The sequence below is a fragment of the Papio anubis genome, chromosome 8 (assembly GCF_008728515.1).
Source record: "Papio anubis isolate 15944 chromosome 8, Panubis1.0, whole genome shotgun sequence".
NCBI classification, from domain to species: Eukaryota; Metazoa; Chordata; class Mammalia; order Primates; family Cercopithecidae; genus Papio; species Papio anubis.
In genome coordinates, this window is record NC_044983.1 from 94,737,308 (window position 1) to 94,751,302 (window position 13,995).

General features: G+C 34.6%; 1 protein-coding gene across 1 annotated transcript in view; it reads left to right on the top strand.

The window, feature by feature from the left end:
- VPS13B (vacuolar protein sorting 13 homolog B) overlaps positions 1 to 13,995 on the top strand; it is an 876,795-nt gene that overhangs the window by 336,810 nt on the left and 525,990 nt on the right. Inside the window, exon 20 of the mRNA XM_031669315.1 lies at positions 12,424 to 12,533. Within this exon, the coding sequence (XP_031525175.1) occupies positions 12,424 to 12,533 (110 nt within the window). The remainder of the gene's footprint in view (positions 1 to 12,423; positions 12,534 to 13,995) is intronic.

The window sequence follows — 13,995 nt, forward strand, 5'->3', positions numbered from 1 at the left end:
CATGCCCTACTAATTTTTGTATTTTTAGTAGAGATGGGGTTTCACCATTTTGGCCAGGCTGGTCTCGAACTCCTAGACTCAAGTGATCTGCCCACCTGGGCCTCCCAGAGTGCTGGGATTACAGATACGAGCTGCTGCACTCAACCTTAACTCTTCATTATAAAAATAATTATATATTGAGTAAATAGGATTTGGAGTATTAAAAAAATATGGAAAGCAGAAGAAAAATAACTCACCACCAAATCACAAACCACTTGAAATTTTTTAAAACATACATCTTTCTAGGTTTTTATTCTACTGATACTTATTTGACCTTTATTAAATTGTATTTAAAATCTCTGTTAATGTCACAAGAATGTTATCATTATCACATAATCTTCACAACTATCTTTAAAAGACTGCTACCATTTTGTTACATGGCTAACACCACAGTTTGTTGAACCAGTCCTCAGTTTTGGACCTTTAGATGGTTCTATGGGAAATTTTTAATACTAAGCAATTTCTGTATTTCCTTAACATAGATTTCTGGAAATGGAATTAGTAAAAAGATATTAACTTTATAGATGCACCATTTATTAAATAGGGAATCCTTTTCCCATTGCTTGTTTTTGTTGGGTTTGTTGAAGATCAGATGGTTGTATATGTGTGGTGCTATTTTTGAGACCTGTGTTCTGTTCCAAGGGTTTATATATTCGTTTTGGTACCAGTACCAGGCTGTTTTGGTTATTGTAGCCTTGTAGTATAGTTTGAAGTCAGGTAGTGTGATGCCTCCAGCTTTGTTCTTTTTGCTTAGGATTGTCTTGGCTAGATTGGCTCTATTTTGGTTCCATATGAAATTTAAAGTAGTTTTTTCTAATTCTATGAAGAAAGTCAGTGGTAGCTTAATGGGAATAGCATTGAATCTGTAAATTACTTTGGGCAGTATGGCCATTTTTGATATTGATTCTTCCTGTCTGTGAGCATGAAATTTTTTTCCATTTGTTTGTATCCTCTCTTATTTCCTTGAACAGTGGTTTGTAGTTATCCTTGAAGAGCTCCTTCATGTCCTTTGTAAGTTGTATTTCTAGCCACAGGCAGAAAACAGAAACTCGACCCCTTCCTTACACTTATACAAAAATTAACTCAAGATGGATTAAAGACAAATGTCAAACCCAAAATCATAAAAACCCTAGAAGAAAACGTAGGCAATACCATTCAGGATGAAGGCATGGGCAAAGACTTCACGACCAAAACACCAAAAGCAATGGCAACAAAAGCCAAAATCGACAAATGGGATCTAATCAAACTAAAGAGCTTCTACACAGCAAAAGAAACTATCATCAGAGTGAACAAGCAGCCTACAGAATGGGAGAAATTTTTGCAATCTAATCATCTGACAAAGGTGTAATATTCAAAATCTACAAGGAAGTTAAACAAATTTATAAGAGAAAAAGCAAATAACCCCACCTGAACAGACACTTCTCAAAAGAAGACATTTATGTGGCCAACAAACATATGAAGAAAACCTCATCATCACTGGTCATTAGAGAAATGCAAATCAAAACCACAATGAGATACCATCTCATACCAGTTTGAATGGCAATGATTAAAAAGTCAGGAAACAACAGATGCTGGCAAGGCTGTGGAGAAATAGGAACGCTTTTACACAGTTGGCGGGAGTGTAAATTAGTTCAACCATTGTGGACGACAGTGTGGCGATTCCTCAAGGATCTAGAACTCTATAGAAATACCATTTAACCTAACAATCCCATTACTGGGTATATACCCAAAGGATTATAAATCATAGTGCTATAAAGACACATGCACACATATGTTTATTGCAGCACTATTTACAATAGGAAAGACTTGTAACCCATCCAAATGCCCATCAATGATAGACTGGATTAAGAAAATGTGGCCCATATACACCATGGAATACTATGCAGCCACAAAAAAGAATGAGTTCGTGTCCTTTGCAGGGACATGGATGAAGCTGGAAGCCATAATTCTCAACAAACTAACACAGGAACAGAAAACCAAATACCACGTGTTCTCACTCATAAGTGGGAGTTGAACAATGAGAACACATGGACACGGAGGATGACATCACACACCGGTACCTGTTGGGAGGTGGGGGGCAATGGGAGAGAGAGCATTAGGACAAATGCCTAATGCATGCGGGGCTTAAGACCTACATGATGGGTTGATAGGTGCAGCAGACCACCATGGCACATGTGTACCTATGTAACAAACCTGCATGTTCTGTACATGTATCCCACAACTTGAAGTAAATTTAAAAAAAAAAAAGTAGTTCTGAGCTTTTCATTGTCAAAGCTGACTATAATTACCTTTATTGTTTTAGTAGTTAACATTGTGATTATAAAATCAGAGGATAACTTTGGAACATTTTGAAGTATTAATTACTGACTCATGGTTTGAGGTTACCATTACATCTTCCTGGTGGATTCTGTGACAAATGAGAAATAAGACACATAAGTAATTTAGAAGGAGATAAAATGTTAACTTAGGCCGAGCACTGTGGCTCATGCCTGTAATCTCAGCACTTTGGGAGGCTGAGGTGGAAGGATCGCTTGAGCCTCAGGAGTTCAAGACCAGCCTGGGCAACATAGTGAGACATCATCTCTGCAAAAATATAAAATAAAAATAGCCGGGTATAGTGGCACCCCTGAGCCTGAGGTGGGAGGATCACTTGAATATGGGAGATAGAGGCTACAGTGAGCTGTGATCATGACACTACACTCCAACCTGGGCAACAGAGTGAGACCATGCTTCAAAAAAGTAGCAAAAGGAACTCTTCTTTTTTTTTAACCAAGATATTTACCCTTTGTTCTTCATTCCTTCTCTAGAGTTAAGTTTCTATCTAATATAATTTCCTTTCAATCTAAAGCATTTATCTTACAGTTTCTTGTAGCACAAATTTTCTGAAGACAAATTCTCTCTGTCATTTTATTTTTATTTTATCTTCATCTTTGAAGGACATTTTCTATGGGCATAGAAATCTAGTTTGACTTTTTTAACATTTAAAAAATTCTATTATTTTCTGGTCACCATTACTTCTGATGAGAAATTATTTTTATGATTTCCTTACATATATTGTGTCTTTTTTTTTTTCTTCTGGATGATTTAAAATTTTTTTCTACGTTTGGTTTTCTGCTGTTTGATGATGATATATCTAGATCTCGTTTCTTTCTATTTATTCTTCTTGGGGTTTGCTGAGCTTTTTTAATCTATTGGTCGATATATGTCCATTTGGGAAATCGTTTTTCATCTCTGATATTGTGTTTTTAAAAATCTAATATTTTCATTTGACTCTTTTTTATACTTTCTCTCTGCTAAAATTTCCCTTCGATTCAAACATATTGTCTACTCTTTTTAATTACTTAACATCTTTATTATCAAAGTTATTTTAAAGTCCTTGTTTGATAATTCCAATATCTGGGCCACCTCTGAGACTGGTGTATTGATTGTTTCTTCTTTTTATAATCAGTCATTTCTTCTTGCTTTTTTATATTTCACAGTAGTTTTTTATGTAATGTCAAATGTTGTGTATAAAGGGAATGGAGCCTATGATAAATAATGTTTATGTCCACAAAAATACGTGCCTCTTCTTTTGTCATGGCATTAGCATAGTTCCGTTGGGTCTGGTATTTGGCTTTTATTCCATATTTGAGCTATATATTATTCTTTTAAAATTTATGTTAAGTTCACTACAGGACCCTGTGTTTTTTGAGAGCAAGATTAGGATCTTTGTTTTTGTATGCTTTGTAGTTTCTGCTTAGTTCTCCTGATACACCTTTAGAATTCTGCATGCCTTGTTGACTTGTGCCTTAGGGAGGTATCTCTCAGTGCTTCTTTCTTTCTGCCAGACACAGATTGCCCTTCCTGGTACTCAGTTTAAGGTTTAGAGTACTCGTGAGATTTCTTTTCATTCTCCTGCTTTGCACTCAGACTTTATTCATATCTATGGGCCTGCACTTCAGCAGGCGTCTTATCTCTCCAGCCCTGCTTCTTGTCATTCTCATGAACAATTGATCGACACCTGTGGAAAATAGATGGCAAGTGGGTAGGATCCCCTGTGTCTAGAGTTCTCAGTGATTCTGAACTATCATGCATCCCCCAACTGGGTCTTTTGACATTTTTTTAAAGTGCAGTTATTTTCTTCTTATCAACTTTCTTCTCATACTACTCTGCCAAGAATGATAGCCACTATTCATTTCTTCTCTCCTGTGAGAGACCTTTGACTTTCACAGTTTTTATTCATTGGATTCCCTTAGGAACTCTGCTCTGATGAATGTTGAAAAGTTCTTGTTGGTACAAAGGGATAGAATTCTCTGGCAATTTTCTACATCCTATGAGAAGAGGAAGTGATCAGCTACCATATACACACAGCTACAAATCTTAATATTCCTTTATACCAAATTTGACAATTCCCCTAGATAAAGTTGCTAGTAGTTGGCAGTTCATCTCTGCTCTGTCGTTTCTTAGTCTTTGATTCCCCTCTTGCCTTTATTCCTTACCCTTGTTTTTGAAGTAGTGGTTCCTCTTTTATTTCTGTTATTTCCTTAACTATTTAGCCAAAATTATCGAAATTATTCTTAAAAAATTAGAGTAGCACGTAATTTCTTAGGAGCTATACAATTCTACAAATTTCTTTACTATAGCTGCTTAATAGAAAAATAGTGAGTTTTAACAACTTAGATGTAAATTAATATGTTTGTGTTTTTTTGTCTCATTCATTGGTTTAAGAAAAAACACAGGATACTTTTTCCTAATATTACTTGATATATTATAGGACAGTCTCATTGGCTGGTAAGCTTCTATAGCTGCCAAGAGGCATGTATGTTTAATTTTAGTACTGTGCAACTTTGGTCTCTAACTCTTATTTCAGCTCTCATGTTTCAGCGTAGGATGTAACTGCAAATGACAGTGACACCCTGATTTCCACCTCAGGGTGAAGCCTGAGTGGAATGTGGATAAGTGAGCCATTTGGGCAGTGAGGAGAGCAGTAAAGCACACTTTTCTCATTACTTGTCTCCCAGGCTAAAATTAAACAGAATAAAATACTGCCAAATTTTAGTGATCTATGGTGGATCTGGTCTGTGTCAACTCAATATTAAACTAATTGCCCAGATATTTACATGTTAGAACTTGTGTGCTATTTTTAAAGGTGGGTATCTTGTGAATTGAGTATATGATGAAAATCTCTCTCTAAATTTAAAAGAACATTATCTCTAAATTGTAATTTCAACTAAATTGGTGTTAAATTAATAGATTACTCTCTTTTATCATCTATAACATTCATAAATTTTAAGGCTGGCTATAAGTCATGAGGTCATTTTTGGTATAATGTAATCATATAACTTTTAGTTTGGTGAAGTATTTTTAACTTCTTAATTATAATAAGACCTTCAAGTTTAATTTTCCTTTTGAAAATATTTATTACTTTTTTTTCAGTTTTCTCTCTATAAAATCTCAAATAAAATGGTGTCCCAATCACATGTTGAGAATTTGTTTGAAAATTCATTGAACACATTTAGTTTTAGACATATCTGAAAAGACTTCTATAATAATTTGTACAATATGGAGGATATCTGTAATTTCTTAACATACTTGCATCTTGTCCAGTTTGCATGCATTTAAATTTGTATGCCATTTTGTTTACTAGGTTTTTAAATTTTTTCATCATAATCAAAAAATATATAGTATATAATGTGACCTGTACTTAGATACATAATCTTAAAAAACATAATCCTGAATTATTTAAAAAATCAATATCTTTTTTCTTTCTTTACTGTTTTTACAATGTAACATTAGGTACGCACAAAAATAGGTAACATATATGTAAGTATTTAATTAAAATTATATAATGATATCATTTACTATTGGCTGAGAGGTTGGTCGTAAATTTATTTGCCTTTATGCATTCTTTCCTCGGGTGACCTATCTTTTTGAGTACTTTTCTGATCTTCTCTTTATCTTCACTCGTTTACAACTTCTTTTTTTGCTTAGTGTAGATTTAATTATCCAGTTTGGGGTTTATTGGGCCTCCTAGATTTAAAGTTTATTATCTTTCAACATTTCTGTAAAATACTCAGCCATTACCTTTTTTTAAAACCATATTGCCTCTTCCCCATTCTCTAATATCTTTCTCAAGTCCAATAAGACATATGCTATGTCTTCTCACTCAGACCTCTCTCTCTCTAGCTTCATTTTAAAAGTTTCATTATTTTTCAATCTGGGGTTACATTCTAAACTATCTTGTTATGTATCTTCCATTTCCTTAATTCTCTCTTCAACTGCATCTAACGTGCTTTTTAACATGTTCAGTGAGTTTTTTTACTTCAACAATTTGTCATTTCTATGATTTTCATTTTTCTTTTTTTTTTTTTTTTTTTTTTTTGAGACGGAGTCTCGCTCTGTCGCCCAGGCTGGAGTGCAGTGGCCGGATCTCAGCTCACTGCAAGCTCCTCCTCCCGGGTTTACGCCATTCTCCTTTCTCAGCCTCCCGAGTAGCTGGGACTACAGGCGCCCGCCACCTTGCCCGGCTAGTTTTTTGTATTTTTTAGTAGAGGCGGGGTTTCACCGTGTTAGCCAGGATGGTCTCGATCTCCTGACCTCGTGATCCGCCCGTCTCGGCCTCCCAAAGTGCTGGGATTACAGGCTTGAGCCACCGCGCCCGGCCGATTTTCATTTTTCTTTAAAATCTGTCTACTTGTTGCTGGTGCTTTCTCATAGTTTATCTTCATGATTTCATAAATTTGTTTTTAAATATTTTATACATAGCTGTTTTATATTCTGTATTCTAATACCTTCAGTGCTTGAGGATCTAAATGTTTTATTCATTAATATTTTTGACTCTTATTAACAGTGGTTTGTTTTCTGCACTGCTTGCTGATTTTTTTGTTATGGGAAACATAAATGAAAGATCATAATTTGTAGATGTCACATAACAGTGAATTGGAGACTTTCTCAAAGAGACAACTTTTTTCCTGCTTTTTTCTAGTATCTACAGCTAAGGTCCCCAGCCTCTGGGCCATGGACCAGTTCCAGTCCATGGCCTGTTAGGAACTGGGCCACACAAAAGGAGGTGAGCAGCAGGCAAGCAAGCATTACCACCTGAGCTCTGCCTCCTGTCAGATCACTGGTGGCATTAGATTCTCATAGGAGTGCAAACCCTATTATGAAATGTGCATACAAGGGATCTAGATTTTGCATTCTCTTTATGAGAATTGAATTAATGCCTGATGATCTGAGGTGGAACAGTTTCATCCTGAAACCATTCCTCCACCCCTCAAATCCGTGGAAAAATTGTCTTCCACAAAACCAGTTCCTGGTGCCAAAAAGATCGGAGACTGTTGGTCTTCACAAGAAAGTCTACGGCTCATCTATCTCTCTGTCCTGGTGTCCCAAGTTTCAGAATCCCAGTTACATTTTTTTGTGTGTGGTGCGGGGGTGGACAAGAACTCATTTTTTAATGTTTCCTTTTCTAGCTGTAACTCGTTTCACAAATTTTCAGGAATCATTTTGGTGTTTACTTCCATATTTTAAAATAACATAGCTTTTCTTGTTTTTTTCCTGAATATTGATTTTGGAGCATTATTTATTGACTTCTTACTGTGGAAAATGATAATTGGCTATCTTTCACTTTCTCCAACCTTCATCACATGTTCTTATTTGCTTATATCCTAAATTTGATTGATTAAATTGTTCATTTAGTATTTCAGAATTTGTATCATTCCATGTATTAACACTATTCACGTCACAGTTGTGTTGTATCTTAATAGCTATTCTTTCCTTTATAACATTTGATTTCCTTGTGTTTAATAATTGTGTTTTGTTGTTACTAAGCTTTCTGTGTACCTGTGACTAATTCATTGTTGTAAGCCTTGGAATTCCCATCACTTTTCTCCGGAGTTAGATCTTTTGTCTTCTGGATCCAAAGTCTTCTTTCTTCATGTAATTCACTTTTCTTTTGGTGAATGTCTTCTTTATTGTTAGTAAATAATATGTATTATATATGGTACTTATGTGATATTAGTTATAGAACAAATTACAAGGGGTTCATTTGACAGAAGGAAATTCATAGTAATTTAAATCTAATTTTAATTTTATTTACATAGATTTTAGAAAGATCTTTTAACCCTTGAGATTGAATTATATATTCCTGAATTTAAATAAACCTTTTAAATTCTCTAGATCTTGTTCTATTAATTGCTTTAAAATCAAAAGGTCTTAGTAAACAACTTTTCATATTGGGGGAGAATTCTCTTTCTTACATAGTAACTTTTTTGGGAGAATGAGTTGTCATAAAATAAGAATACAATGCAAATTAAATCTTACTGTATATATTGTACTACTTTATTCTTGTTAGTCTGTGGAGATGACAGTCTTTGCTGTAATAGCTGTAATAGAGCTGCTAGAATTGTTTGAAAACTGGATATCATATTGGGAAAGTCCTATTTATTTATCTTAATATGGTATTTTTATGGCTTTATTCTGGGTATAAGTGATACTTGGGAAGTAGAAGAATTTAGGTCCTTATGAGAAATTTGCAACCTATGAAAGTAATAAATATATGTTAAAATAAATATTCTATATTAAATTGGATTTTCAGTTGACTTTAATTATGAATCCCATTTGGCAGTCATCTTGTGTTTAGCTTTTCTGTATCTTTCTTTTCTGACATCTGCTTGAGTGAATCATTGTCAACAGTACACATATTGGTCCTTGGGAGGGTACATTACTTTTGTTGTCTGAGCATGTTGCCTAGGGATTTATACTGGTTCTGGGCCTATGGGAAAAATAGAACTACATGGTAGAATAGGAGTATACATGGCAAATTTTGGTTATTTGAAGATTCTGTGGAAAGCTTTGAAAAAAGGATAAATTTCTTTTTCTCTTACATTTTCTCCTTCATTCTTTCATCTGTCTTTTTATATATCAGTTTTCATAGGACTTGTTATTAATACTAATTTTCCTGGTTTAAGTAATCTATAACATAATAGAACAAATGTACTATTTTCAGTTATCCTGAGAACCAGCTATGGTTTATTCTGATATATACTTTCTTAACCCCCTACCATCAGGCAGACATTTTTTCTTTCTTTCTTTTTTTTTAAAAATAGACTTATTTTAGGTTCAGGGATACAAGTGCATGTTTATAATATAGGTAAGCATGTGTCATGGGGATTTGTTGTGCAGATTATCTCACCACCCGGGTACTAAAAAATAAACCAATAGTTATTTTTTTCTGATCCTCTCCCTTCTCCCACCCTTCACCCTCCACCCTCTGATAGACCCCAGTGTCTGTTTTTCCCCTCTGTGTGTCCATGTGTTCTCATCATTTAGCTGCCACTAATCAGTGAGTACATGTGGTATTTTGTTTTCTGTTCCTGCATTAGTTTGCTAAGGATAATGGCCTCCAGCCTTATCCATGTTCCTGCAAAGGACATGATCTTGTTCTTTTTTATGGCTGCATAATATTCCATGGTATATATGTAACACACTTCCATTATCCAGTTTGCCATTGATAGGCATTTAGGTTGATTCCATGTCTTTGCTATTGTGAATAGTGCTGCAGTGAACATACGTGTGCATGTGTCCTTACGGTAGAATGATTTATATTGTTTTGGGTATGTACCTTGTAATGGGATGGCTGGGTTGAATTGTAGTTCTGTTTTTAGCTCTTTGAGGAATCGCCACACTATTTTCCACAATGGTTGAACTAATTTACACTTCCACCAACAGTGTATAAGTATTGCCTTTTCACCACAATCTCACCAACATCTGTCATTTTTTGCCTTTTTAATAACAGCTGTTCTATCTGGTGTGAGATGGTATCTCATTGTGGTTTTGATTTGCATTTCTCTAATGATCAATGATCTTGAGCTTTTTTTCATATGCTGGTTGGCCATATGTATGTCTTCTTTTGAAAAGTGTCTGTTCATGTCCTTTGCCCACTTTTTAATGGGCTTGCTTTTTTTTCTTGTAGATTTGTTTATGTTCCTTATAGATGTTGGATATTAGACCTTGGTCAGAAGCAGAGTTTGCAAAAATTTTCTCCCATTTTGGCATTTTCTCCCATGCCATTCTCATCATGGCATCATCATCATGAAATGTTTGCCTGTTCCTGTGTCCACAATGGTTGTCTACATTGTCTTCCAGGATTTTTATAGTTTTTGGTTTTTATTTAAGTCTTTGATCTATCTTAGGTTGACTTTTGTATACGGTCTAAGGAAGAGGTCCAGTTTCAATTATTTGCTTATGGGTAGCCAATTCCAGCACCATTTATTGCATAGGGAATCATTTTCCCCATTGCCTGTTTTTGTCAGGTTTATTGAAGATAAGATAGTTGTAGGTGTGTAGTCTTATTTCTTGGCTGTCTGTTCTGTTCCATTGGTTTATGTGTCTGTTTTTGTAAAGTTGTCATGCTGTTTTGGTTACTTTAGTCTTGTAGTATAGATTGAAGTTGGGTAATGTGATGCCTCCAGCTTTGTTCTTTTAGCTTAGGATTGCCTTGACTACTCAAGCTCTTTTTTCATTTTATATGAATTTTAAAATAGTTTTTTCTAGTTCTGTGAAGAATGTCATTGATAGTTTGATAGGAACAGCATTGAATTTGTAAATTGCTTTGGACAGAATGGCCCTTTTAACGATACTGATTCTTCCTGTCCATGAGAATGGAATGTTTTTCCATTTGTTTCTGTCATCTCTTTGAGCATGTTTTGTAGTTCTCATTGTAGGGCTCTTTCACCTTCCTGGTTAACTGTCTTCCTAAGTATTTGATTCTTCTTTTGGCAAATGTGAATGGATTGCATTCCTGATTTGGCTCCCAATTTGACAGTTGTTAGTGTATAGAAATGCTAATGATTTTTGTATGTTGAATTTGTATCCTAAGACTTCACTGAAGTTCTTTATCAGCTTAAGGAGCTTTTAGGCCAAAACTATGGGATTTTCTAGATATATATTTTCATGTTGTCTGCAAAGATAGTTTGGCTTCCTCTCTTCCTATCTGGGTGGGCTTTATTTCTTTCTCTTTCCTGATTGCTCTGGCCAGGACTTCCAGTACTGTGTCTAATAGGAGTGGTGAGAGAGGGCATCTTGTTTGGTGCCAGTTTTCAAGGGGAATGCAACAGCTTTTCCCTATTCAGTATGATGGCATATTTCCTATATGCTACAGGTATAGCTGATAACAAAATTGACAAATATCCCTTCCTTTATGTTTCATATATCCTAGTGGAGCTAATAATATTTGTATTAAAAATATATGTACAATTACAGAAACTTATATAGAGATGTATATAACCTGCACATAAATTGAGAATTGTATATTCTGCTTTAGGTAAGTTCTATTTGAACTACTTTTCATCAGAAAGGGACAAAAAATAGGTTAGTTAGTAGGTTGGAATTGCAACCTGTTACACTTCAGCTTTGTGTTTTATGTCAGAATATTGGCCTGCATTTAATCTAGGCTGCTCTTTTTCTTTGCTTTTGAACATTAAAAATTGTAATTTTTAATGATTTATTGAATGATTATAATAATTTATTTCAAATCATGAATCAATTTTTTAATATAATGAAAAAGTTATTTAGGAATATTTTACCTAACGTATTCCATTTTCAGGGCCGATATAAAAATTGTTCTTTGCCTAAAAAGTTGAGCTTATTATTATATTTTATGGACAAATGCACTTTTAATGAGATGTAATTCACTTTCCATACAATTATTTTATATTGTGTGATTCAGTGGTTTATAGTATATTCACCAGGTTCTACAATTGTTTTCTAATTTCAGAGTATTTTTATCACTCTCAAACTACATACCTCTTAGCAGTTATTTCTACTCTCCCCTCTCACAGACCCTGGTAACCACAAATCTACTTTTTGTCTCTATGTTTTTGCCTCTTGCGGCAATTTCATATAAGTGGAATTCTAAAATATATGTTTTCTTGGTCAGGCTTATTTCACTTAATGTTTCGAGATTCATCAATGCTGTAGCATGTATCAGTACTTCATTTCTTTTTATGGATGAATACTTTTCCATTGTATAGAAATACCACATTTTGTTTATTCATCAACTCATGGAAATTTATATTGATTTCACTTTTTGGCTGTTACAAATTATGCTGATATGAGCATGTGAATACACGTTTTTGTGTGGACATAAGTTTTCGGTGTCCACATTTCCTCAAAAAGACATATAGTTACCATATGACCCAGTTATGCCATAGTATTTTCCAAAGTGGGTGTACCAGTTTACATTCCTACCAGCAGTGTAGCAGGGTTTGCATTCCTCCACATCCTTTCCAACGCTTGTTACTGTTTGTCTATTATGTCACAGCTATCCTACATGGTGTAAAGTGATAAATAGCTTATTGTTTTTTATGAGGAATTATATAACAATTTAAAAATCTTATCTTCTAGGTGCTGTACTTCTTTGCAGTATACAAGGACTAGCAGTTAATATTGACCCAATCTTATATACATGGCTCATCTATCAGCCTCAGAAACGAACAAGTAGACATATGCAACAGGTAAGAGATTTTTAAATAGTTTTTTCTCTTAACAAATATTTTTCTTATTCATTTAGTAGAATTATATATGTCTTTTGATTGATTCTTTTTTAAGAAATGTACCAGATTTCCTTTGTCTCTCCACTTTTCCCCTTTCAAACAATTCCGTTCCCTTATTTTTGCATGAGAAATTGCATGTCATTATAAACTTTCTTTGACTACTAAAGGGGCTTTCTGTACAATGGCTTATAAAACAGAAACTAGTTTAGGAGTCCTATTTCACCAGTCTTCATTCTTTCATAGTGCCTACATGTCCATTCTCATGGTGTGCAATACATAAGAATTGCTCAATAAAAGAATTGGCATTTTTGTTTGTTTGTTTGTTTTGTTTTGAGACACAGTTTCACTCTGCCTCCCAGGCTGAAGTGCAGTGGCGTGATCTTGGCCCACTCCCTGGTTCAAGTGATTTTCTTGGGACCACCTCCCAAGTTCAAGTGATTCTCATGCCTCAACCTCCCGAGTAGCTGGGATTATGGGCATATACCATCGTACCCAGCTAATTTTTGTATTTTTAGTAGAGATGAGGTTTCACCTGTTGGCCAGGCTGGTCTCAAACTCCTGACCTCAAGAGATGCGCCCGCCTCGGCCTCCCAAAGTGCTGAAATTGCAGGTGTGAGCCACGGCTCCTGGCCAGCTTTTATTTTTATCTCTACCTTTCCTTGTCATATTTAGGTTTTTTCAAAAAACATGCATTGAATACCTAATTCTTGGATTGGGATGAGTGGTGCAAAAAAGGTTGGAATATATGTTTGTTTAAAAAGGTATGAATTACAAAGTAGTAAGTAGACAATTATAGTTTCTAGAATACTTAAACATAAATCTGACAGTTTTGTTATTTTCCTTTTAAAGATGAAGAAACTGATGTTTATTGAGATTCATTTATGTATAGTCAAACAGCTGTAAGTAAATGACAGAACTAAGAATTTTTGAGGCCAAATTTGTGCTTTATTGAATTATAATTTCCCATCAACTTAAGTATAATTTTGCAATATCCTATATGGAATAGCTTTGTATCCTTTTTCTGAAGTAACTTCAAGCTAGTTGATTGGAGAAGAATACACAATTTTATAATTATATAATAATTAAAAAGTTTAACAAAAAATACTCTCTAAGGAGCACGTTTGAAAGGTTTTTCTTCACTTTGTCCTAATTTTATTTGAAACTTCTGCCATACCTGTCCCCATTTTTCCTTTCAATGAGTAGTTACAGAATGTAAGGCAGTATGCTATACACCATGGCCACAGAAATAAAAGTCATAGGTGAGAATATCCCTCCCTCTGAGAGTATGTAGTGTATTTGAGAATCTTAAGGGATATAGTAATGCCATTTTTAGTAATTACTATGTATATGTATGTCCAGGATTATGTGAAAACAAAAAAGAGGAATAGTTCTCACAAGCAGGGTAGTGTGTGAAAAGGAGGAA